We start from the raw sequence: 25,831 nt of genomic DNA, 5'->3' as shown, positions 1-25,831 counted from the left end.
AAATGGGAAACTTTCAAGGCAAGAATGTGCTTCTATGATAATAAATCTATTAGTGCATAGAAATTTTTCTTTTCTTCCAAACACAGTTCTCATTATGTTGTTTAATTTTTAACAAATTGAAAGTACATTAAAAATATTTATTGTTTGCTATTCATTTATGAACATAGACTGTTTGCAGTTCAAATTTTTTGGTGATAATTTACATAGCAAAGTAAATGACGTTTATTTTCTTAAGCAAGCTAGAGATGTTTTAAATGTTTAGTTGTGGATATCAAGTAAGCTTTGTAGCCATGGAGAGGCAGGAACTTTGGTTTCAGCCCCTGTGCTGAAATGGAAAAAAATGCTGAATGGAAAAAAATACTTGGGAAGTTTTTCCATTTAAAGACAGACCTTGAGCTGGAGAGATGGAATTATTTCCAGTAAGAAACTGAATCGGAGGAATGTTACAGTTGCAAGGACACAACGATAAAAGTCAGGAAATTTACATTTCTGAGTGGATATAATCCCTACCCCACCTCCGAGGATTTTGAGGTGACAGGCTACCAGGTGCTGGAGCAAGCACCTTGTAGTGCTTGTGTAGCAGCAGATGGCACACTGCCACTTTTTGCATCTATATTTGTTGCACTGATGCCCTTATTTTCCTTTGTGCTTTTCACCATGGACAGAAAACAGACATAAAAAATATATATGTGAAAATATATATTCCATTCCTACTCATGTTGCTATATGTAATTACTGGTTTTGTCAAGAAAATGAAATAAATGCAGAACTACTGATTTGAGATTAAAAACTAATACCAAGAAAAAAATTCAAATGGAAGTCTTGTGAAATTTTCTCTTTTTTCTTTCATTTTTGTTTTTCTATCTTCTGTTTTCTCTTAGAAAATAAAGAATAAAAAGATATGCATATGTGGGGCAGTTCATTATTTTCTCAGCACCCCAGATCAAAGGCAAGAGTGTACCTACTTTAAAGGATAAAATAAATAGGAAGAAGGGTACTGTCTTAATTGAAGAAGTGTCAGTAGCACACGCAAACCCCCAGAAATTCAAATGCATAGCATATAAGTAATTTTCTCTTGCCCTAACACAAAGTTAGAAACTCGTTATACTAATTCTTCCTTATGTGCCTGTTATAATGTGAATTCATTCTTCTTTTATAATTTTCCAAATGTTCATTTTCACTTGCCTATTTATATATGCAATGAAATGTAGGAGGGCAAGTGCTGAACAACTTGATGTTTAACCTGACAGTCTCATTTCATGCACTTCCCCATGCACTTGAGTGCCTAAGATCAAAAACTTTTTTTCTGAATTAGTAATTCATGATTACAAGTACAAAACAAATGGTTTTCATTGTTTGCACATGCAGCATTTTACAAGGTGGCAGTATTAATTTCTGTGAAAATTACCTAAATCAAAATGGAGATTTAAGTCTTTTGTTCCTCACTTAATCAAGTTCTTATTTACATAAGAGCATTTTCATGACCATCTTTTAGGATACAAGAGCAGTATTAGTAATAGTTTTACTCCTAGATTGAAACAGTCTCTGTACAGTATCAGAATACAAAGAGGAGTTTCTCTTCATTTGCTCTGACCTGCTCTGCAGCAGCACTTATGTGTATCCTGTGTTGGGATTCGATTTTAAAGGAACTTAAAATACATTTCACATCCTCACAGTGTCCCACTAGCCTTGCTTCAGTCTGGCATCCAGAGAAGGAAAGAGGGTCTTTACAATGTCCTGAAGGTGAGATAAAATTTCCAGTGTCCAGGCAGAAAGGGCTGCACAGAAAGGCCTGTAGCAATTGTTCTACATGTGAAAGTCTATCCCCCTCACCTGGCAATCTCCACAGCAGCGGAATTGCACAAGGGATTAAAGCAGCTATCTGGGTACTAAATCTTTTAGGAGCTCCATATGTTGAAAGCAAAATCTTCCCTCCTGTGTACAATCAGCCCAGGTTCAGATACGCTGTTGTTCTCAGCCAAGTTTGCTTCTTTACAGATAAAGTATTGAATTTAACTCATTTAACTTTCTGGATAAATGTTCTTTGTAGAGGAATACTCTTGTGAAAAGGGGACAAAAAGGAAATAATAAAGCTTCATGGTTTTTTTTAGCAGATGTAGATTAGCTGCTACCTCGCCTTAAATAGCAGTTGGGAGTTCAACCATCCTCCTAAAAGCATTTGCCACATCAATGCTTCAGGCCTAAAGAGATAAAGATATCTCATCATATTGTTTCCCCCAGCCATTTAATGTCACTGATGTAATATATAATGTAGTGATTTGAAGTCACTAGACCTGTATGTTGGACTCAACCAAAAACTGAGATCTGATGTCATGCTGTTGTCTCAATTAGAAGACAGCATACCATTCCATATTTGCCTCTTGCTGCCATCTAAAAAAAAAAAAAGAAAAACCAAAACCTTTTGGATTCCAGCATGACATCAGTTCTCTTAGGGTGTCATGTGATGAAAGATTTGCTTGTGCACTTGAGCGACACACAATTCCTGAAGAAGAGAATTGCAAATTCATTTAACTGAATGCTCTTACTTTGTTGTTCATGTGAATAGTTCTTGGCTGTGGGGCTTCCCTCATTTCTTCTCTGGTATGAATGCTTGTAGTTTCGTTAGCACTTGTTGAACTCTAAATGAATTGTGATAAACTCATCAATAATGGTAGTAGTTGGAGCTGCTCTTTGGAACAAGAAGTACCTTGTCAGTATTCATAGAGTGCCTAGGACAGCAGTCCACGGCTGCAGATGTTAGAACAGTGACAAAGTGTAAATTTCTTTATCCAGGAGAAAAGAATGTGCCAACTGTCCTTCTTCTCATCCTTCAGCACTGAATTTTGACCATTTACATGTACCATGCATTTACTTCCCTGCAGGTCTGGTGCCTTGGCAATGAAAGTCGATACCATATAAACAAGACAGTGGATGGAACCACCTTCTCCGTAGTCATCCCCTCCCTCGTTCCTGGTATCCGGTACAGTGTGGAAGTGGCAGCAAGCACTGGGGCAGGACCTGGAGTGAAAAGCGATCCCCAGTTTATCCAGTTAGGTAAGCTTCCTGGTAATCCTGCCTATTGGTTTGGGTGATTTCTGTTTACGTTCATCTTTTATGGCACCAGAAATACTTTCAAGGCAAGTGAAATAGATAGTGTTACTTGATCTCTGGAATAGCAGGATTTGGCATTTCTGGTTTTAAACTTGCCTTAGAACTGCATTCTAAAGATGGGATTAAAACAACACAGGGTTGGTTTTTTTTTCAATCTCCCAGTTCAGCAGTGCTTTTCATTTGTTGACTTTTCAAAGTGAATTTTCACCCTTAAGACTGGTGAAATAAAACTTGGAGGGGAGTATGAATCACTAGGTGTTGATTCACTTTAGGGATGTAATTTGTCTTGATCAGATTTTATCATTATTGATGCAAAAAACAAGTGTCCTAAAATTAGGCACAATAAATATCAACTATGTGTGAAAGCTAGTAAATAATCTGAGTACAGGAAAAAAGATGTACACAAATGATTTACTATAATTCAACCTTCTAATGTCATTTACACCAAACATCTCTGTCATAAATGCTGACCAGGGACATTGCTCCTGAATATTTCTGGGAAAAATGCGTCTTTGCTGTTGGCTAGCTGAAGATTATTTAAAGTAGCTTTAAGTATAGTCATATGCTGCTTTACTAGTATGCCTGGAGCAAAATACCTTATCATTACAGTATATAATTATGAAAGCAAGCTCAGCATGTTGCTTTGGACTTCATGTCCCGTTATCTCTGTATCATTAGTAGATCTACCTTCTTATTTCACTTGTTGTATTTAAAAATCTATAATTGAGAGCATGTGGAAACAAGACAGAGCAACTAATGTGGAAAATTACATGTACGTTTCCTTAGGTATTAAGACAAAGGCCATCTTTATCTTACTTAAATTTGACAGGTATATGATTCCCAATTACAGTGATGGAGATTTTACAATAAAATTGCACACAGCTTGTATGATATTTCTTTAATATGGAATTATTACTGGAAAACCCTGTAGTTATTTGTTAGATTGTTCCTCCCACCATCCACAGCTTTCTATAACCGGTCAAAATCAAGTTTATTCTGTATAACTTAGCTTTTGAAAATGCTGCATTACTGAGGTTTATGAGGATAATTTCAAATGTTCAAAGCCAGAGGCCCTATAACCACTCTTTTTTTTCCTCCTTTTGTCTGATGATAACAACTTCAAGGTTTTGTTAAGTGAAAAGAGAAACAAATGAGACTGTCAGGGTAAGGGTTTTGCCCACTTCTGTGTTCCTGGCCTTTATTGGCATTATATTATAAAAACGAGAAGTGATCCCACACCTTGAAAGGTGTTCAGATGTGCAAGTCTGGTAGAATACACGTATTTCCTCATGGTTGGAGTTTGCTTTCACTGCTTGCCTCTAAGTAAGTGGAATGGCCAAATCTGTGTGTACTGTAGTAAATCCCATAATTTGGTTGTTACATGGCAAAGATGTGGAGACAGGAGTCCTGTGGAGATCCATGCCACAAGAAACTGAAAAAAGAAGTATCTAGATGGTGTTGCAACCCTTTCAGCAACTGCAGGAGGCTACTGAAAATTAGTGCTTAAATTTAACAGGTAGCACTCTTTGGTAGTACAGATCAACCTAAAATCATCCAGGTAGAAAAATGGCTGCAGATTATCCAGCTCTGCTCTGTGATGCAAGTTCTCCTCCAGCCCCCTCAAGGAATTAGATTCTTAGATCTTAGAAGTGCTCCCAGCATGGGGGTGGAGCAGAGTTTTCTGGGTAGCTTTCTGAGGAAAGAAAATTAATTTGTTGATGTCATCAATTGGCACTTTTCACCAGCAATAGATTACATTGTTACAGAGGGAGGGAAGGGAGGCCAGGGAGGGGGAGGAAAGAGGACTGTGGATGCTCCCTGTAGAAGGTTTGAAACAGTCCTGACACCCGGTACGTGTGTGCTCTAAGAACTGTGGGACAGCTTCCAGCTACAGCATTTCTGACACAGCATATACAGTGTGATTCTGAGGTTCCCTTTTTTAACAAGTACTTTTCAGTACAATCCCGCATCTATCTCCTTATAATGTGTTTTTCATACGAGAACATGCGACTGGCTGGCTCTGGGTCTCCTCTGTGAGGATGCTCGCAGGTTTGTGGCTACGGGACATGCCTGGGCAGAGTCTCAGCCGGGTGTGTGGCAGGAGGAAGCTTCACCTTTCGGGGGCTGCCTTCCAGAGCGAGAGGGGAGGACAGGAGACATTGGATTCCCTGGGAGCTGAGGCGTGCAATCGCAGTCCCACGCATCAGCTGAGCTGTGATAAATGACCCTGTGCACACACTTAACCTGTTACAAAGACAGGTACAAATTGTAATCTCGAAGCTCTTTCATTTTCCACGTCTCTGCTGACACGAAGCAGCTCAGTGAGCTGTGGTACCCCAGACTTCCCGTGCCACCAGGGACAAGCCAACGAAATAATTTGCTTGTTATTCATAAAATCATGAGATCAACTGAAAAATTATGTGTCTTCTTAAAACACCCTGCATGAAGCTTCTGAATTTGCCTCTTGGCTTTTTGAATGACCTTTTAAAGCTTTCTGTGGAATACCAAGGACTGAAAAAATGTATGTATGTTTGTTTGTTTGTTTGTTTTAAAAGAAAAGATGATGTTTTACATAAAGAAAGACTGCAAAAGCTTTGGTGTTAAGGAAAAAAACTTTGTGAGACCTAACCAAAGCTCATTACATTATGCCTACAACAATGTGCTGTGGAGAAACAAAATCATACAATTTCAATAGAACTTTTTTTTTTCTTGTTACAACATGTAACTTAAAGACATTGTTTACAAAAATTCTGTGTACAGAAAGATGAGAATTAGCAAGCAATTTTTTCACTGATCTCTAGCCTAGCTTTTGTAGAGTGATGGGACACTACCTGTGATAGCTTGGCAGTATTACCTATGCTTGTTGACAAATAAGGAGTGACACTGGAACAGGTTGTGACGTACTTTGTTTCCAGTACCAGCTCTGAGAAGTCCCACAACTACAGCTAATGTTACTCTTAAACACATAATTTGTGTGAATATATGGTATGCAGTTACTTATTAGGAGATGTCTGCACAATTACTGTGAATGTTGCGTGTATTATTCAACCAGTGGATGTCTCAAGTGTACAAAACACAAGAAAGTCTCATTGAATCTTTATTATTCTAATTGCTTCATTTAGGAGATGTGATTTGTGAACTAGCTAGCATGCCTGCAGGATATTACTCTGTCAGCCCTTAAGGTACTGTGAGTGTGATAGTTGTATGGGTTTTTTTGTTGATATTTTTGTTTGTGGCCTGCAAACAACTTGAAGAAAGTAATCTTTATTTTTCACCCTCACGGCAAACCCTTCCAAATCAATTTGGTGCTACCTCCTCAAGCTGTATAAGACTGAAGTGCACAAAAGGTATTTTATCAGTTTGGGAAACATACATCTAGAAAGCAGACAAAATAGCATATCCTTACCTTGCTAATATCTTATCAAATAATTTTTATAGTGCATCATGCACATATATTTGAGAACACAGTCAGACAACATGTTACAGGTTTCAGGTGTTTTTCAAGTTTTTAATTGCCCAAATTAGCAATGTCACCACCATTTAGATATTCCTACTCACTGTTTGTACAGTTTGTATACTGAATGAGGCACGCATATGGAAAAGTACCATTCCATAGGCTCTTGTACATGCACAAAGCAAAGTTAAGGTTGCTTGCACACCTGTGAACCTGGAATTTCCTGTCTATTTTGAATCTTTGTCATTCCAATCTTAAATGGATATTAATCTTTTATTTATCATTTAGCAACTTAAATGTTGGCTATCACATTATTATTATTATTTATATGAATATTTAATATTGGAGGATTAGAGGTTCCAGTCCTTCTCTATATAAATTCTAATTAGTTTTCATTGAAGTTTGAAACTTGGAGCTTCAAGACTTTCAGTCAAGTTGCTTGTGAGCAACTGCCATAGCAACATTATCTGTGATTAAAAAGAAAGCTCTTATCTTGGGGTAGAAGAAGGGATGAGTCACTGTGATAATATGCTGGTTTCAGGGAGTTGTGGGATCAGCCTGCTCCAACAACTCCTGGGGCATTTTCAAGCACATTAAATGCTGCGGCTGCTGCTCTGGCAGTAGGATGCACTTTGCCATAGAATGTTTATGTTCGCTTATTATTTTGGCACATCTTCCTGAAGAGTACAAGCAGGAACAGGAATGTTCATTATGAGCCATTTATAAATCAAAGTTCCAGAAATTTCCTGGGATGAAGAAAAAGTAGGGTTTTGGGTTTTGGTTTTTTTTTTTTTTTAAGTTCAAGAGTTGTTTTCATGACTGATCATTCAGGATCTCACAGGGCTAATAGGGAGAGGGAAGATGCCCTTCTCAAAGAAAGGCTTCCAAGATAATGTTCCTGGAAGTTTTTAGTGATGAAGATGTCACTAAATTTCATTCTCTTTATATGTAGCTTACTTCCTATTTTTGAATTATAAGCGGAGTAGGATGTAGTCAAATGTGACCTCTTGAAAGCCCTTCCATCTCCTCTTCTCTGATGCTGTTTGTCTGACTGTATGTGAACATAGATGCATTTTTCTCTTTCCCATGTGCATAGATATATACCAGCTTACGAAATGGCTCTAACAGTCCACCCATATTCTATGCACCATGAGCCTGATTTCCTAAAAACAACTATATTATTATGCTGTTCAAAAGCTTGCAATGGCAAGTAAAACCACAGCATGAAATTAATGTTAATTAAAAATCAGAATAATAAACATTTGAAGAGATTCTTCAGGATTTTATAATATTCAGACACATGTTGACTGATCAATGCAAAATGTGTATAAAAGTATTGTCTTTCTGTATAGATAAATTGCTGGCATGTTTAGAACTCATTCTTATTTGCTTTTTGAGTTTGTGATTATTTTTTCTCCTGGGTTTATTGTTTTAAAATATATATTTTAAGGATGAGACAAAAAATATTTATCACTCTTATTTATTCAGGACCAGAGGCTCTCCATAAATGTTTTATTCTATTCCATTAAGCTGTATAAGGGACTGTAGCTGTTTAAAAACACAGAAATTACTCATTTTGAAAAGGAGACTGATGATGCAAGTTTTCATATCTTAATATGGTCTCAGCTGCAGAGAGACAAAAGATGAGATGACAGCTTTAATTCATTGGTCACAGTATACTTTATACATTTAAGCCCATCTGGCCACTTGTGTGGAACTTCACTTGGCTGTCTCCATAAAATCTGAAGCAACCCATCTTAACCTTGCACAAATAGGCATGAAATCCATAAACCCAGCAGACACAAAGAGTGTATTAGTAAGAAAAGAATGAGTCTGCCTGGTGAACTTTCAGACTAGGCAGTGCACTTAGGATCACAGAAGATAGAGAGAGCTGAAATATGAAATAAAATTTCCAATAAGGTAGCAGTCAAAGGCGGGGGTGATTTCTCGGCAAAATAGATATTTGACTTCAAGGTCACAAAAACTGGAATTTGGAATCCTTCACTGGAAAAAGCTGATATTAATTTAACTATTTCCATTCAAAAAGGCATCCTTTTCCAGAGGAGGTTTGTTATTTGTATCATTTGTTGTGGTTCCATCTCTTGTTTGTATTGCAATTTCTTATATTTTATTTATGCTTATTTTGGCATAATGCAAGATGTCATCATCAAAAAAAAAAATTCTATTCACTGCTTAGTTCATAGAGAAAAGATACTGGTTTTAAGCAAATAGGTTTTCATTTCTTATATAGTTCATATTAATTAGATTAATAACAGTGCCTTTCTCCTTAAAACACTGATCTCTCATTCTGAATTTGATGTCACTACTGTCAATAGTATAAAGCAACTATCTCTTGGATCTATGCAGGAGTAAAAGTGGGTATTTCCAAGTCCAGGCTGTGGAATGTGTAAAGCAATATTTGCTCTGAGTAAAAGTTTTGAATTCTTGCCCTTGCCCTGTGCAGTAATGAAATTTCCAGTGAGCACTCTCTGTGGTGGTACAGCATCAGGAAGGCAGTATTTTGGCTTTGAGTTGCTTCACTTCAGTTAGAAAGCTTGGTCACTAACTGGATCTTCGTACTGCTGTTCCTAGAAGGTTCCTGCAAAAGTTCAGTACAGAAAGAGCAGAAAAGACCAGTTCTTAAAGGTGCTGTCTCATTAAAAAAAAATTAATTAATAATCTGTGGAAAAACACCTGTTCTTTATTTTGATGTGGGATATTTAAGGCGAAACTGCTTTGAAAAGCACTGCTTGTTCATTACTAATGAGACTCCTTGGCCGTTTTTAGCAATTCATGAATAATTTTTTAGTTATCCTTTTGGTTTTTCATCCGTATTTAAGGGGGAAGGATTGGTTATTTTGTAGTTTTACTTTTCTACATACTTTTAAATATTCAGTCTTTTTTAAATTGAGGTCAAAGTGAGAGACTGAGAGACTGCAAGCAGTACATTAAACTGTGTAATACATGATTTAAGTAATCTGTCAGGAACTAAAATATCTCCCTCAATATGAACCTCATGTGAATGTAGTTTAAATTTGTAACTGTGACTGTCAGTTCTGAGAGCAGATGTTTGGGGAGCTGACTTGTACCCATTCACATTACTCATGTTTCATACTACAGCTTTCTTTTACTTGGTGTGTTCTTTGCAGATTTTTTGAATAATTTTCTGAAGCTGATGTTCCTTTGCTAAAATGAAGGAAAAATGAAAAAGCAGCAGTCCACAAGTGTGTAGTGTATGAGCCTTTCTATTTGTGTACCTGATTTTAGCAGCTTTTGTAAGCAAACAAAAGTCAGTGATATCAGAGGTACCTGTCTTGTATGGAAAACCATTTCTGTTTAGGCCTGTAAATAAGAGAATTTGAAGAGCAGTCTTAAGGATTTTACCTGGAGAAACTGGACTGCAGTTATGTCAGCTCTTTTCGTGCTGCCTTTTACAGCTGTCCATTCAAATTAATTGGCTGTTACGGGTGTCTCTGTTCCAGATTCTCGTGGAAACCCTGTGTCTTCAGAAGATCAAGTCAGTTTAGCCCAGCAGATTTCTGATGTAGTAAAGCAGCCTGCCTTTATTGCTGGAATTGGTGCAGCCTGTTGGATTATCCTCATGGTCTTCAGCATCTGGTTGTATCGCCACAGGAAGAAGAGGAACGGGCTCACGAGTACTTACGCTGGTATCAGAAAAGGTGCCCTGTTATCTATTTCAGTCTGCTGGCTGCTGAATGCCTGTTTGCTGCCTATTTATTTTGTTATCAGTCTCTTGTTCTCCTAAGGCTTGAATAAGGAATTATGAGCTTACTTCAGCACTTTCATGAAGTGGGGGTTGGGAGCCAGTGCAGAGAGCAGCAATATTTACATGATGTGCTAAGTCTGGCTTTAGAGCCTAAGTCTTAAATTGAATGCCTGGAGTAGCTTTTAATAAAGATGCCCCTACAAATGAGAAATGTAAAGATGGGTTTAAGGCTGGGAGCTTCCAATAGGTCCTTGCTCTCTGACACTCTGCCATCTGAAGAGGAGCGAGGTGGATGGTAGCTCCTTGTCCCCCTGTTCAGTGCTTTGCCTGCTGCTGGGAGTGCTAACAGTGGTGTACATTGCAGTAACACTTTGGGTGCGTGTACTTGAATTTCTTCTGTTCCGGGGGAGTGTGGCTGTTTGCAAAAGCACAACAGTCAGTCTGCTTTCCAAGACTCCTTTCATAAATGCTGTTGTGAGACCCTTGGCTGGGACTGAGTTCTGGGGCTATCACATCCTGCGTCTGCATTTGGTTAGAATGGCAGCAGTGGGGCTAATTTAAAGCACTCCTTATTTTCCTGCTATTTCACGTTATTGATACTTCTTATATATCACATTGTCAGTGGTCAAGCAGTGCTTTGCAGTATACTCTCTGACAAGCAAAACTAGAATCTCTACCTGGAAAATCTTCTGGAACAAACTTGACTCCTCCAGATTAAATAATTTCCAGGTTAATCCTGGAAATGAAAGCTGAATTCATTGAGCCTACAGTTCATTACATCTCAAAGCAGTCCCTCATAGGCACTCGTAGAGTGAGAACTGTAAATTTTGGAATTAATCAGAAAATGGGAGATCCTTCTTTTGAAGAACTAGAGGGATTATATTTGACATTTAGCAGTCAGAAGTTAGGCCTAGGTTTAAAAGGTGGACACATCTTCGTGTATGAACGGCATCATGAGATTACATTCTTTAGTCCCTTCAAGAATGAATGTGTTATGGGCAAGACAGGCAAATCAAACACAAATGGTTTTAAACAGCAGCAATGTGTTGCCATGTAAAAGAAGCAGTGCTAAAAATAGCAAATGAGTGAGTGAAAACATGGAACTAAGTCCAGAGTGTTGCAGAGTTGAGATGTCCTCCGTGCTGCTAAAGTACCAATGCTCACTACAGACTCCAGGCACAGTGGTTGTAGTGGAGTTGCAGCCAAGGAAATGGGGAAGGAATTCCACCCTTGATTCTGTTCTGCTGGGATTTCTTAGGTAGGACAGCCCCCCACGTAGTGCTGTACTGGCCTGTGCTGTTTTGTTTTACTAATAGCATGCTGCCACACTGCCTTTCTACAGCTCTATCACACTAACATCACTGTGCTTTCACCACTACCTATGATTAAGTAAAAGGCATACAATTTGTCCTTAAAACTGGTTACTTCAGTGACATCAGCTATTGTTCAAAACAGCTGTGTTTTTCAATATCTGTAAAAATATCTTTTGTGTAATTTGGGGGGAATTTAAATGAAAGTATACAAAAAAGTAGGGTCTGTATCTCTGGTATCAAGTATTCTTCACAGACAAAACCTATCTTTAGTGAAATATGAATTGCAAAGTAGTTTGCCACTCTGCAGTTCATCAAGTCATCACTGCAAGCCCAAACTTTCTTCAGGCTTGCATTTATTTATTTTTATATTTAGCTTCAGTCCTGTCATCTGTTAAAATACTTCACTACTCCCACACATACGTACTCTACTAGCAGTCTTACACACTCGGAAGAGTTTATTAATAGAAGCTCTAAGAATTAAGTCATTCTTTCATATGGTAGCAGTAAGATTTCTTTTAGTTGAACCTCTGTTCCTCAGTTCCTTAAGAAACTAAACTAGGTTTAGGACTTAGCTCACAGAAGAGTAATGAGGCAGTAGTTTAGGATTTTTCATGTCCCTGTGATTGCAAATTAATTTTGAGATTCTTGATCCTCTTTTGAATAGCTCAGGTTTAAATGCCCGTTCTATTTTAATGAAAGCTTGTTGCTATGGTTCTATATTTTGAATGTAACTAAATTAAATTTGACTATGTGAAAAGGCCTAACTCAAAGAAAATACAATGGTATTCCCAAGATAAAGAGCTTTGCTGCAAATGCAGCCTGAAGTGGGCAAATGCTCCATTTTTCTTTCTTTGCATAGTGTCATATCCCTGGAAATAAATTGGCTTGGTAAAAAGGGGGCAAATCTACCACATATCCTAAATTATAACAAGACACACTGCACTCCCCGCAAACTTTAGAGTTATTAAAAAAATAAGATTAAGAAGTTGTTCTCTTTGCCAGAATCTTTTCTGTCTGTGCTGGCTTTGCTGATCAACTCCTCTCTCCAGGCTGTTTTAGTGAATATTTGATTGTTTCTCTTACCTTTTGCTGTCATTAGATGAGAAAGGGTGATGTTAGCCTTGTTCTGCCATCAGTGAGAGGAAAACGATACTGTCTTGTCAACAGGAGGGGGAGCATGTGCTAATAGGAAGAGCCGATGCTGGTGCTCTGTATTTGGATTAGATACCCTATTGATCCAAAGAGGATTTATAGTAGCTGTGAGAGAGAAGATTGTCAAGCAGTGTCATTGTTCTGTTGTTAACCTTTCTCTCTTAAAGCCAAGGGTTGAAAGGTAGAACGTGTTATGTCGAGGGAGATTTTTTTTTTTTTTTGTGATTATTGAAGAAAGAAAGATAATAACTCTGTTTAACAGTCTCATCTCTGAAAACAAAAATTAATTGCTGCAGTAGATTTTAGGGCCTTTATTACAGTGAGAGTTGGTGCCATTCTTGATTCAGAGGCAGTAAAACAGCAGTTCTCTTTGTTCCTTTTTATGATTATTATTTCCTTACTGAATACTTAAGTGAGCCTATTAGTTCAGTGTAATGAGCATTTACTTAGTGAACTGCAGATAAGATTCAATAGGACCTTGATAAGGCTTTGTTAAGGAATTTTTCATTCTGCATTCTAGAATGATTAAGTGTGGGGGTTTTGTTTGTGCTAGGATTTTCAGAAAAAACTTAAAATACCAAACTGAAAGATATTTGAAAGGCTACACCACAGTCTCATCCCCTCAGGAGCACAATAGAATATCAAGCTTTTGCCTTTTTTTGCCTTTTTTTTTTTTTTTTCCAGACTAGTACTTGCAGAGAAAATCTTCTTTCTGAATTGTAATTTTAGTTTTATTTTTATATCAGTGTGACTGAACTAGTGGATTAGTTATATGTATTTGTTTTATGTTCAGCTGTCTGCTAGATTTATACTAATGTGGTATGTTTCCCTTTCTCTCTTCAGCTTAATAACCAGTTTGTATTTTGTTTTGATTTTTCAGTCCCGTCTTTTACCTTCACACCAACAGGTATATATTTGCACTTTTCCCCCCTTCTTTGTTACTTAAGCATGTGTTTGTGGTACTTTTTCTCTTTCTCTGACATAACCAACCAGCCCAGCTGTTCTGAAGGGCTTTTTTTAAACAATGTCATTAATGACAGGTATCATTATTTGTTCTCTAAGTAGTGTGCATTTGCTTTGTGGCTGACAATGTTTTCTATTTGTGTGTACCATTTCATAGCACACCATTCCACGCCAGCATGCCATTTTGTAGCATGACCCTGTCAGTTTGTACAACCTGGGCTCTCTTCCTGCATATTCCAGTGGAGTAGTGTGACCTCCAACATCTAGTGATGCAAAAGGTGCTTCTGATGGAGGAGGAATAACTTAGCAGAGCTCAGATGCTGACTTGAAAGGGATTCAGTGGGATTATAGTTGGTGAAATATTTGCTCCTTTTCTTTCCTCTGAATCTGCATTAATCCAGTGACCTTGGAGTTGTCTTCTTTGGAAGATACAGAAAATCAAAGTGTTAGAGCAGTTAGATTTCTTTGCTTGCTGCCTTAAATGGTATTTTGCTATGAAATTTTAAAGTAATTACCCTGTTCAGCTTAAACAGAGGTGCATTTCAAATTCAGTGTGAGTTAAAATCACCTTCTGGTTTGTTTTGTTTGGAAATTTGCAAAATATGACATAATCTGAACCATAGCCCACCAGTGCCCATGAGAGCCTTTCCATCCTGTAGAGCTGACCTTCAGTGGGTCCTACAGTCTGGCAGCTGAGAAGCTCATCCCCTACAGTAGATAAAATCCAACACAATCTGTACCCACCAGTATTGTGCATTTCTTTTAGCTACAGCCTGAGTGAACAGACAGGTTGTTTCTTCCTCCTTTGTTCTAAGTCCTGCGTTTTCACAAGAGAACTATGAGATTTGCAGGACATGTATATCCAGACAGGGTAGAAACCACCCACCCCCTCCTCTGCACACGCAGTTTCCCAGGGAATATTAGCTCGTAATCAGCACTGTACTGATTTGGCCTCTGTGCAGCAGCTGAGTTGCATCCTTCAGGCTGGACCACAGGGGAGGCAAACCCTGTGTGCCTGCACTCGTCCACACACACCGGGCTGGGCTGGGTTAGAGTCTCAGCCACGTGCTTTTAATCAAACTGAGGAGTGCCTGCTCTCAGAAGTCATCCTGTTCTGTTCACTGGAGTTGCTTCCTGTTCAGCATGAGCCAGAGTGGCCCTCAGTTCAGTTTCTGAAGGCCTTTGAGTGCCTCAGTGGAGAATAATTCAAACTCTTATTATTTTGCTGTTACTTTAATTGGCTAAACAGAGGGCCTCTATTGTAATCTCCACTGTAGCACGCCACTGAAATTCTGCAGAGGTTGGAAGCTAACATCTATTCTCTCCGTTGGATTCTTAACATTAAAAGAAATTATCAGGGTTTCTTCAGATATGTCAGAGCTGCAAAATAAATAGTCCTGAGATTTTTAAAGAAGAAATTGGGAAAAACATAAAGCATGTAAAACACTTAAAGGAAAAAAATCCTTTTTTTTCAATCCAGAATCTCAGTCATACTTTGACTTTAAATGGAACCAGGCCCTCCTCTTTAGCATTACCTACAGTAAAAGACTTACCTGTAGGAATGCATCCTACATTTTAATCCTGTTATTGTAATCACTGCCAGCATTTATCTCTCTCTTGCAGGCTCCCAGTTTGGAGTTCTTCTAAAGAGCAGAATTTGGCTGCTTGTTTTCAGCACATTCCTAGCTGGGAAGTGTAGAATCCATCAGCATTTGCAGGGAGGCAGTCTCCTTAACCCTTTGCCAAACCCAATGCAAATGTGCAAAATTTATAGCACTGTTTCTTCTTGGATGTTTGCATCCGAAAAGCTAACTTCTCAAACATCTTCCTTCCTGTGAAGGATGTGCAAGCCAAACAAATGCGTGTGGACATCCACTGTGTTAATGTAGAGTAATTCTGAAATGCTAGAAAGACTATTCCTTCTAGTTTAGAAAGTATTCTTTCTGCTTGACTGTTTTTAAACCAAGATTTATATATTTAAAATTTTAGATTATTTAGTATAATTTATAAATCCAGTTGTATAATGTTATAAAATGTGGAGCTTCTGCAAACTTCTAGAGTGTGCTTGTTCCCTGAGTGTACTGCACTAACATTCAGAAAGAGCATTTGTTTTTGCAGTAGCTTCAGCTGTAATGAGCCATTATTTACATTGGAAGTAAGGTCTGTTATAGAATCATGCTACCTCTTTAACCTTGCCAAAATAGTAAGGTACAGCAAAGCTGTAACATCCAGCCATTCATGAAATAAATATATGACCTAAATTCTTCCACAGAGTAACTCCACTGAAGTCAGCAGAGTTATGTTAAGAATAAGTTCAACCTGATGTATGGCTTCCTGCTTTCCTAAGCGATACATGTGTGCGTGTGTGTGTTCAGGACAGAACTGAAATATAAAACCCTGTTGGGGCTAGGACTAGCAGTTATCAAGCAACACAAGTATTGTGTCTAAACTTGGATTTGAAGCAATAGCTTGCAGAATGAGACTCAGGATTAACGTATAAACAATGCACAACTATCGTCTTAGCTAAAGTGAAACAAAGGCAAAATAAATACTATTATTGAAGGAGTCTTGTATGATTTTTAAATTTTTTCCTTCTTTTTATCTTTAACTATTTCAGTAACATATCAGAGAGGAGGAGAGGCCGTAAGCAGTGGAGGCAGGTAATTATGTGCTTTATTCTTATAGGTATAAAATGTGTGCAAATAAATTCAAGGATTCCAGGAGTTCAGTTGTCCTTGTAAGTGATGGCAGAATAATCGCCTGCAAAAATATGTTGTTTTAGTTCATATATTAATTTATACATTTTGGCCATATATTTTCTGTTTAGAAGGAGGGTATATGGTTCGAATGTTTAGGTTGATTTCCAAAACATTTTTTGAAACACTTTCAGCTTTGTTAACCTGTAAAAACTGCATCTCAAAAAATGAGCAGCAGAGGGAGTGCTTTAACTTCAGAATAAAGACCTGGCTTACCACCTGATTAAGGGAGTAAAAGTAATTAAGTCGCGGCATTTATGAAGATTAAGAAATATAGCTGCTTCACAAATACTACAAAGAAAGAAAATGTTTATTGGAAAATATTGTTGAAGACAAAAACGGCTTATAAGGTGACATCTTAAGAAAAAAAATCTTTCTGTGAATGCAAGACAGTTAAAGTATTGCTTAAAATAGATGAGGCACTGAAGGAGAGGGAAACAGGTTTTAAATTTACAGCCCCCCACTCTGAGAACCGAGCCCATTCCACATTGAGGATTTAACTAAGGCGTGTTCACTGGGTTTATGTTATTACTTAATGAATGGCCATGGAGAAAACAGTAATTTACATTTCCTCTGTAGAGGTGAAGTTTTCTTCAGGAAGAAAAATTGTGGTTTAGCAGAAAAGACAGGTCAGGGCAGTGGTGCATTAGTAGCACACCATTTTTTTTCTAGGTCACGTTCAAAGATTCAGCATGATGCTGAAATAAAAGCTAAGATCTCAGAGACCAGCTGGGCAACAAAGTCCTGTAACAATGCCTGTTCACAAGTGGCATCTTGTGATTCCTAATTTGCAACACTGTGCAAAAATCTGGTAATTGTGAAGATTAGGCATAAAATAAAGCATTCCCAGTCTACCTGAGTGCTGTGCAGAGGTGAGGCTATTCAGCTCCTGCTGCACCTGGACCTGGTATATTTTGAGCAATGGCAGATATCTCTCCCAGCACGGTGTGCTGCTGTGCTGTCATGGCCATTGAAGCATGGAGGGAAGCCTCTAGAACAGTCACTATGTGATTTTTGAGTGGACAAATCTGTAAATCGCTGGGTTGCTGCCCTTACTCCAGGATAGTGAGAAAATAAGAGAGGAGAGAGATGAACCCTCTCTTTCCCTGAGAGTTGTTCAGAAAGATACTCAGCTAACATCCCTTGTGTTGTTTGTGCCACTGTGCTTTCTCACTCGTCCCATAGCACGGGCTAGATGGAGCACACTCACACAGAGGACAGAAATGAACCCACAAATGTCTACATCGTACACAGTAATTTCGGTACTTCTAGAAAATCAACTTCAATTTTGCTGTCCTAGTTGTCAGCAGCAGTGCCAGAATCTAACAATGTAATTGATTCAAGGTGCAAACATCTATGCTGCTTTTGTTCATTTGCATATATAGCATTGACAGCATGTGTGATGTAACTTATTTTGTAGGATATGAAACATAGTTCGGCAGAGTTAAAAAAAAAAAGTTATTTTTGCATATGAAACCATCCTTTGATATCCAAACCTAAGGTTTTCACTTCCTTACTTTATATTTGCAGTGTTTTGGAAAGGTTTAGCATTTTTGCCAAGTGCAGTTATGTGAGCATGTTAAAGCATTTTTCAGATTTCAAAATGTCACAGTGATATATTTCAGCATAATCCCCACTTGTGTGGTGCTGAAAAAATACCCATTTCTGTGGCAATCCCTTTTCTAGACAGGATTTGAGTAATGGTAATTGTGTTGGATTGACTCCAGCCAGCACCCCCACAGCCACTTGCTCTGTCCACCCCTGCCTCAGACCCAGTCCAGAAATTCAGGGACTCAAGAAATTTGCTGCCAAGGTTAGAGATCTTTGGAAATTATGATCTCAAATCATCACCAGGCTATGGAGCTGTAATGCAAGCATCTCTTGCCTACACTTCCACATAAATGGCTCCAATTAGTAGAATTCTCATCTGCTTATATACCTCACACCACATTTCTTACATGACAGCAGGTGTGAATGCAAAGTACATTTTAGAAACAAAGGATCTTTAGCTCCCTATGCAAAAATCGAGTACACAGGTCTTTAAAGTGCTGAAACATTCTGGAATGCTTTGTCTCCTCCAAATGCCTTCAGGTGTAGGTTTATTGTAAGAGTAGAGTGTAGGGAAAAAAACAGGGAATTTCAAATCAGCTGGCCTGCTCACAGGCCTACACAGCTGTAAATTTATTTCACATTTAAAAAAAAAAAAAAAAAAACTTCTTTACTGAATGCGTATTGGCTGGTTTGTAAGCCTGACAGCAAGTCAAGCCTCATCACCTCCTATGTTAAATTGGCAGATGACATATGCAGTACAGAAATATATATACACACATATATGTATAGATCTTTTAAATGTCATTCTAAGTCTATGACTTAAGCCTGCAGCACTGCCAGACTCTACCCCCCCAAAAAAAACTGCATGCAGCTTGTATTTTCAACTTGCAGTTAAGGAGGATTAGCATATTTTGTTTTTGAAGATCATCACATCTAATATTATGGAAAATAGTTTCTGCACTTTTTCAAATGGAAAGTTGCCTGTTAAATCCCATGAGGTGGGGACTGTGTATATATGACAGTAGCTAAAATTATCTATTTTTTTAAAGGACCTTAGGTATCAAAGGCAATTTTAAATTGTGAGGGACTGTAACATGCCACTGCATTGTTAGCGTGGAAACTGAAGAACCACCAAAAATTCTACAGAACATTCATCAACACTCACTACAAAAATTCAGCAGCTTGGAAAACAGGGAACCCTGTTCCTTTCTGCTGATGGCAGGAATACACTTTACTCCAAATGCAGCATTCATATCTGGATATTTTTCAGGTGGTCAGTATTCCCAATTACCTTAAAGTCTCTTAGGAGCTGAGTGGCTTACTCATGAAGTGTGTGTCACCTACTCAGCATGGTTGGTGAAATCCAAATGCTCCCGAGCCACAGAGGTTTCTGTTACCCTGCTGTTCCCTTTGATGCACCACAGTAGTACTGTCTGATGGGGAGGAGAACTTGCTCCATAAATAACCAAGAATTTGAGAGTATTCATATTTAAATTTGGCTCTTATGCACATCCATCCTGCTTCCATGTGTGAGTTTTTTTGTTTATTTGACTTTCCAATTTCCTCTTTTTTACCTTGCATTCTTTAAGAAAGGGTGAAGAGGCAGAAAAATAAAAATGTAACCTCTTAAGGAAAAACAAATTAAAAAATGAAAACCAAAGTGTCAGGTAAATGTTGCACACTAGCATACAGCATAGTCCAGCAAAATGAACTGCCCTTGACTGCTCACTCCTGAGTGTTTTAGCAAGGAAGAGGTTAGACAGGAGAAGTCTAAATAATTGAATCAAGCTGTGTTTTCAGTGCTCAAGCCTTTCGATACGTGGTATTATTTTGTAATATCTCACCGTTTGAGAAGAGTGTGACTGCAATGTGAAAATGCTTTTGTTTGATTTTTGAAATGACCAAGCTTTGTTTTTAAAGGCCTGGACTCCTAAACATCAGTGAACCAGCCACTCAGCCATGGTTAGCAGATACTTGGCCTAACACAGGGAACAATCACAATGACTGCTCCATCAACTGCTGCACCTCTGGCAATGGCAACAGTGATGGCAACCTTACAACGTACAGTCGACCAGGTTAGATATGTTTCTACCTTGCTAAGGAATCTTCTTTACAGAGTGTGTGCTTCTAAATACCTGAGAGAGCGTACAGGTTTGTTTGGGTTTTTATTTCCAGTGGTTTTAGACTTAATGTAATGTCTCCTCTATGTCATGATTATGCTTGTGGTCCCTTTCTGGATCCTTTCTCGGTCCCCTTTGGATAGTTGCAGCAGGCTTAAGGAGCCCCTGCGCAGTTTGATGCTGCCCAAAGTCACACTGAACTGATATGTTTCAGCTTCTGAATAGAGCAGATAAGGTCATTTTTAGGTTGTTCTGTACATCCTTGTTGCTTGGATGGAGGAGAAATACCAAAATAATGCTAATGAGATTTTCCTTCTGGTTTGGATGTGATGGGAAGCAAGAAATAAAAGATTGCTACAGTGCTTGCAACAAGTCAGTCTGTTTTGGCACACTCAGAACTTCCCTTTCAGTGCCATTCTGTACAAAATTGGATAGCTGGTGTTCTGTGTAGGGTGTGTGAATAAAGAAGTTAGCTTCATACACTTAAAGCAATTACAAAATGTTAGGTTAAATAGTAGTTCCTGGGAGCTTGAGTAGGACTCAGAGAGCTCTGAAAGAAAACCTCATGAGTTCCATGGTAACACATCTGTGAAATATATATCAGAGTTCTAATTGTTGCACATTTTGCTTTAAACAGCCCTTAGGCTCCTTTTGGTTTAACCCAGTTTGCATTACTGGTGAGGAATGAAATGAAGCTTTTCCACTACAAGCACCTCTGGCTGGTTTTGGTAATAGTATGTCCCAGCATTTCACAGAGGGAGTATGTAAAGTTACATAAGTGCCAAGCAGCATTACCTCCTGTAATTTGTGTGAAGCCAGCTCTAATGGCTGGTAATTCATGAGTGGTGGTGATGGCAATTCATCTGCTGCAGTAATGCTGTCTGACAATGAGCACTGCCAGGTGCTTCGGAGCAAGGTGAGAGATTTTGGCATTAGAGACTTGTATCTCACTCTGGCTGAGGATATCACGTCCACCAGTACCTGTATAAAAAAGGTTTGTGATTCAGGGATGGCTTACAAGAACAGACATAGCAAGTTCTGGTAACTGAAACTTAACAAATTCAGAAAAGGAAGAGAATGCACATTTTTGATGGTTGCAGCCTATTATAACATCTTGTATTGAACTGCAGTGGATTCTCCCTCATTTTAGCTTTCAGATTAAGCTTGGTTCTGTTGCAAAGTGTTTCTTTCCTTTCAAGTAGAACTCTGAAGTTTGTGGGTCAGACAGTATGTTCAGAGTGATGTCTTCTTTCCTGGAAATTCTGCCAAATATTCTTAATTCTGTCATCGTGGGCTGGTTAATGCTGTGAAGCAGCAGCGATGGATATCCCCTCAGTAGTTGTGAAAATGCAAAGTAGCTGCATTTTTAATTTTAAGTATAGCACTGTCTTCCAAGTCTACAGAATGGGAATGTATTGTTCCAAAAGTAGATGCCATAAAAAAAGATCTAACAGGATAAATCTTCTGTTATGTAGGTAAACCAGTTTTAAGTACTTGTTGTGAGGAATTCTAATGTGTCTATGTAAAAAATGTACCTACTGCATATACTGTATTGATTATATTGCCTTACACACAAATCAGAGGTAGCTGCAAATGAAAGGAGGTAAAAATATATGTTACAAGTGACTCTGCAAGGATATTGTAGCAAAGCATGAGGTATCAGGAGTGAAGAATATACTGTGTATATAATTGCCCAGTATGATACAATAGACTTAGAAAGGAGGAAAGACTAGTATGGTTTCAGTAGGTGAGAGAAATGAAAAAATTTAAACACTAGAAATCAAGAAGTTGAAGACTGTGAAGCAATAAATAACAGAGGCAATAAATAACACCTCACATAAGAAAGAAAAATATATCAAACAGTAAAACCTTCAAAAAAACCACAGGCTGGGGGGCATGAAATGTGCAGTGATAAGTTCTATGTGGCATGTTCTGATACTGTTTGTTAGTCACTGAAAATGTGCATCGGTGGTTTTCTTGCACAAGCATTATTTTATTCCCCTTTCTCAGGTAATATATCTCTAAAAATATGTATGTGTTAGGGAATATTTTTGAAATTGAACATCCTGTATGTTTGCTAGTTATTTCATTTAGAGAATGGTGAAATCTTGAATTCTGTATGCAGTTTTACTTGGCATCCTCTCCAGTAAATTCGTTGTAGACACAGGTAACGGACTTCAGGTTTTGAATCAAATTCATTAGCATAAATACAACATCTTTTAAAAGAGGAAAACTGTATTCCTAGTGAGTGTTATGTAATTATTGATGCATTAATCAACTAGAAAATTAAAGTTTCTGCTTAAGGATCATTGAATGCTAGTTCCACTGAGCCTTCTAACTGCTGACCCACAGACTATTTTACTTCATTCAGTATCTCCCAGTGGACTGGATGTGGAGAAGAAAAAATGTGTGGGCTTGCTGTCACACAGTGGCAAGAGATCGGGGCAAGGCAGGGACATTGCAGCAGTGGCCCGAGCATCAGCACATGTTGTTTTCCTGTCTGCAATAAGTGGTGATCTCAGGATGCAGTCAATGTCAGAAGAATGAATTCATGCTGTCTATGCGATATATCTTTAGCATGCAGGAAAATGGTATTACTGTGGTATTATGTATTTTGCAATATCCAAAGCTAATGAGAATCAGCAAAAGTTCCAGCTTGCTTTTCTGTCTTTTTGTTTCAAGTTAAAATATAAGATTGTACAAGGAAACAATGATCAAATAAAGACTTGCTACTGGGTACTGAGTTACCTTTTTACATTGTGCTGTTTTTCTTTAATTCTCTTATATGTAATCATTTCTCAGTCTGTTTCATAAAAACCTGTTGTACATCTATTTCTTATGACAAATACAAGAGTGTCTAGATACTGTTTAGGTGACATGAAATGACCTGTCTTCTTTAGTTACTCCTGCTATTAAGTTTTGGTTGAATTTTCCTTGCAATTCAAATGATTTTAATCAAAATTATGAATTGAATATCTATACTGCTATGAGAATAATGTCCAAAAATACAAATGTTTATATGGCCACTACGGAAGAGCCCAGCAAGGTAAGTCATTGTAAATACAATTCAGAAGGTCTGAATTTACAGTGAATCAGAACAGTGAACCCTACTTTTGGAGAAGTAGTTTATAAGGTAAATAATATTCTGTAAATTCTATAGTTAATGGCAGTATCTCTGCCTCAGTGTGTCTGCTACATGGATTCAAGCCATGTAGTTATGCAGTAAGGAAATGTTAGAGGGGGTTTCATGGAAAGTCTGGTGTGAGCGAACAGAATGACCTTTTCTCTTTTCTCTCCTCTGTGGTTAGCCGATTGTATAGCAAATTACAACAATCAGCTGGACAACAAGCAGACAAACCTGATGTTGCCTGAGTCAACTGTGTATGGGGACGTGGACCTCAGCAACAAAATCAATGAGATGAAAACCTTCAATAGTCCAAATCTAAAGGATGGAAGATTTGTCAGCCAGCCTGGGCAGCCCACTCCTTATGCCACCACTCAGCTCATCCAGTCCAATATCAGCAATAATGTTAACAATGGCAGCGGGGACACGAATGAGAAACACTGGAAACCCTCTGTTCAGCAAAAGCAAGAGGTTCCACCCATACAGTACAACATTATGGAGCAAAACAAATTAAACAAAGGTGAAGAGCTTTTAGCTTGTTTCTCCTCTTTAGGCATCAGAGGAGTTTTGACCTTCTGGTTCCAGGAGTCTAAAGCTTTTGGGTTCAGCAATTACAGGCTTCTGTGGTGCTTTTAGACTTCTGCCTCTTTAGATATAGAAATACATGGTTAGCAGTGTCAGAAAGTTAATTAGCACCACAATAACCTTTCAGATACTGAATTTATTGTAAAAAATAACAAGCTGTATCTTTAGAAAAGAGTTAAATAAAATACATTTCCTATGGATATGAGATTAATTTAAATTTAATAGTAGTTAAGGGATTGGTTAGGACAGAGGCCAGATATTTTATTCATAAGCCAGATGCATGGTAGTCACATTATACTCTACCTTAAATTTTAAGTAGGTCAACCCACTCTTCCCAGTCGTGGATGGAGACTCATTAAATCTACATGTTCGTGTAAACGAATGAAATTTTGCATATCAAACTCTGTAAAATTGTATTGTGTTGTACACTGGGGACACAAATGGAGTGATCCAATTCATTTTAGACTTGTTCCTAGCAAGCCTTCAGTTCTCATATTGAGAGGCAATGCTACTGCACATAATTTGGGAAACTAAATTCCTGTGTTACCCTGACTGAAGTCTGTGGATCCAGAAGCTAAAAATAAATTGATTTCAGTGTTAACGGGAAGCATCAGAATGTGCTTTTGAGGCCTTGAAGGCATGTTTCTTTAATATACTGTGTGGGAGCTGAAAGAAATAGGTATGTGATTTCTTCTTTCTAGTCCTCCAGGCTACCATGCAACCTCTTTTAATAACCTGATTTGCAAAACAGTGTCCCTAGGAGCTGGACCCATTCTAACTTGGAACTTTTTGCATTGATTGTTGTAACTCAAGTGATCACACAGTGATAAGTGATCCAGTAAAAAGAAACATTTCATTGCAGGAATGTTGATTTCTCTACCGGACCCATCTACTCACAGAGGAGTTCAAAGGGCAGTTTAAAATGTCACACCTTCCCTTGACATAAACATGCCAAAAGAAAATTCAAGGGGTTTGACTCCTTACTAGAGGGTGAAAGCTGTATTTTTTTGTAATTGTTCTCTTCCATTAACTGTGTATTACGTACATCTTTGGGAATTAAAACATGTTTGGTTTTTATGTGCTGGGAGATACTGCATCTTTCAAAGTGTGTATATTACAGCTGCATATTCTCTAGCATATTGTAGTGTGGAAAGGCCCCCTTAAAGCCTTGTCTGCTGACAGTCATATATACATATTTCAGAGTGCTGATTTACTGTTTATCCTCTGTGTAAACATATGTGGTATGTAGGGCTTCAGCGTGGTCTGTGGAATGCAACTAGGCTGAGAAACTATTACAGAATACACTCTGGTGTGGAATCTATCATTTTGCTCTTTTTCCCATGCTTACATTATCACAAGCATTTCTGCAGCAGATGGGGACTGAATTCTTAGTTTTGTTTATTTTTGTTTTGATTTGCTATTTTATGAGTCGATATTCTGATCTTGGTTTTCTCATTTCCTAAGTCAAAGCCATCTTGCTGCTGATTATACCTCTAGCTTTTGTGATGGAGAGTAACCATTTTGATGAGTTACATGCTGTGCTTCACTGTCACTACCTTACGTCCAGTGGTTCTGTTTATGACACAGTTTTATTTGCTGTATGAAGAGTAACTTACCTCCTTTCTGTTCTCTGTAAATTGCAATTGCTTTTTAGCACAAGAGTATTGTTCTGCCAGATGAATATTTTACTTCCTGATGAAGTTTTACAGATCTGGTTGCCAAATCTAGATTTAAAAGTACTAAGTGTATGTACCAAGTGCTTTGGAACTGGAGAGGAAAGTTATGGTGACAGCCATCAGCAAAAAAGGCTTTGCCTGTAGAACCTGCATGATCCAGTGTAAATAAAAATATTCTTGGAGCCAGCAGACCTGAAACAAAGACCTCTTCTGCTGTAAACCAAATTCAGCTGGAGCTGCATTGTTACTCCAGCAGATCATGCAGCCCTTGTTATACAGGGCTGACTCCTATGTGGGTT

General features: G+C 38.1%; 1 protein-coding gene across 8 annotated transcripts in view; it reads left to right on the top strand.

Moving 5' to 3' along the window:
- ROBO1 (roundabout guidance receptor 1) overlaps positions 1 to 25,831 on the top strand; it is a 699,448-nt gene that overhangs the window by 651,326 nt on the left and 22,291 nt on the right. For 6 of the 8 annotated variants that reach the window (XM_042037872.1, XM_042037876.1, XM_042037871.1 and 3 more), the window contains 6 exons: positions 2,883 to 3,054; positions 10,048 to 10,245; positions 13,638 to 13,664; positions 16,338 to 16,380; positions 19,948 to 20,102; positions 23,456 to 23,791. In XM_042037872.1, coding sequence (XP_041893806.1) covers positions 2,883 to 3,054; positions 10,048 to 10,245; positions 13,638 to 13,664; positions 16,338 to 16,380; positions 19,948 to 20,102; positions 23,456 to 23,791 — 931 coding nt within the window. The remainder of the gene's footprint in view (positions 1 to 2,882; positions 3,055 to 10,047; positions 10,246 to 13,637; positions 13,665 to 16,337; positions 16,381 to 19,947; positions 20,103 to 23,455; positions 23,792 to 25,831) is intronic. The other 2 variants (XM_042037877.1, XM_042037873.1) reach the window with 2 other exon arrangements.

The sequence above is a fragment of the Corvus kubaryi genome, unplaced genomic scaffold (genome assembly GCF_017639235.1).
Source record: "Corvus kubaryi isolate FWS band 111438036 unplaced genomic scaffold, C.kubaryi_AGA036_p1.0 37391, whole genome shotgun sequence".
NCBI classification, from domain to species: Eukaryota; Metazoa; Chordata; class Aves; order Passeriformes; family Corvidae; genus Corvus; species Corvus kubaryi.
The sequence above is the reverse complement of the archived record's forward strand: the minus strand, read 5'-3'. Positions and strand labels throughout refer to the sequence as shown.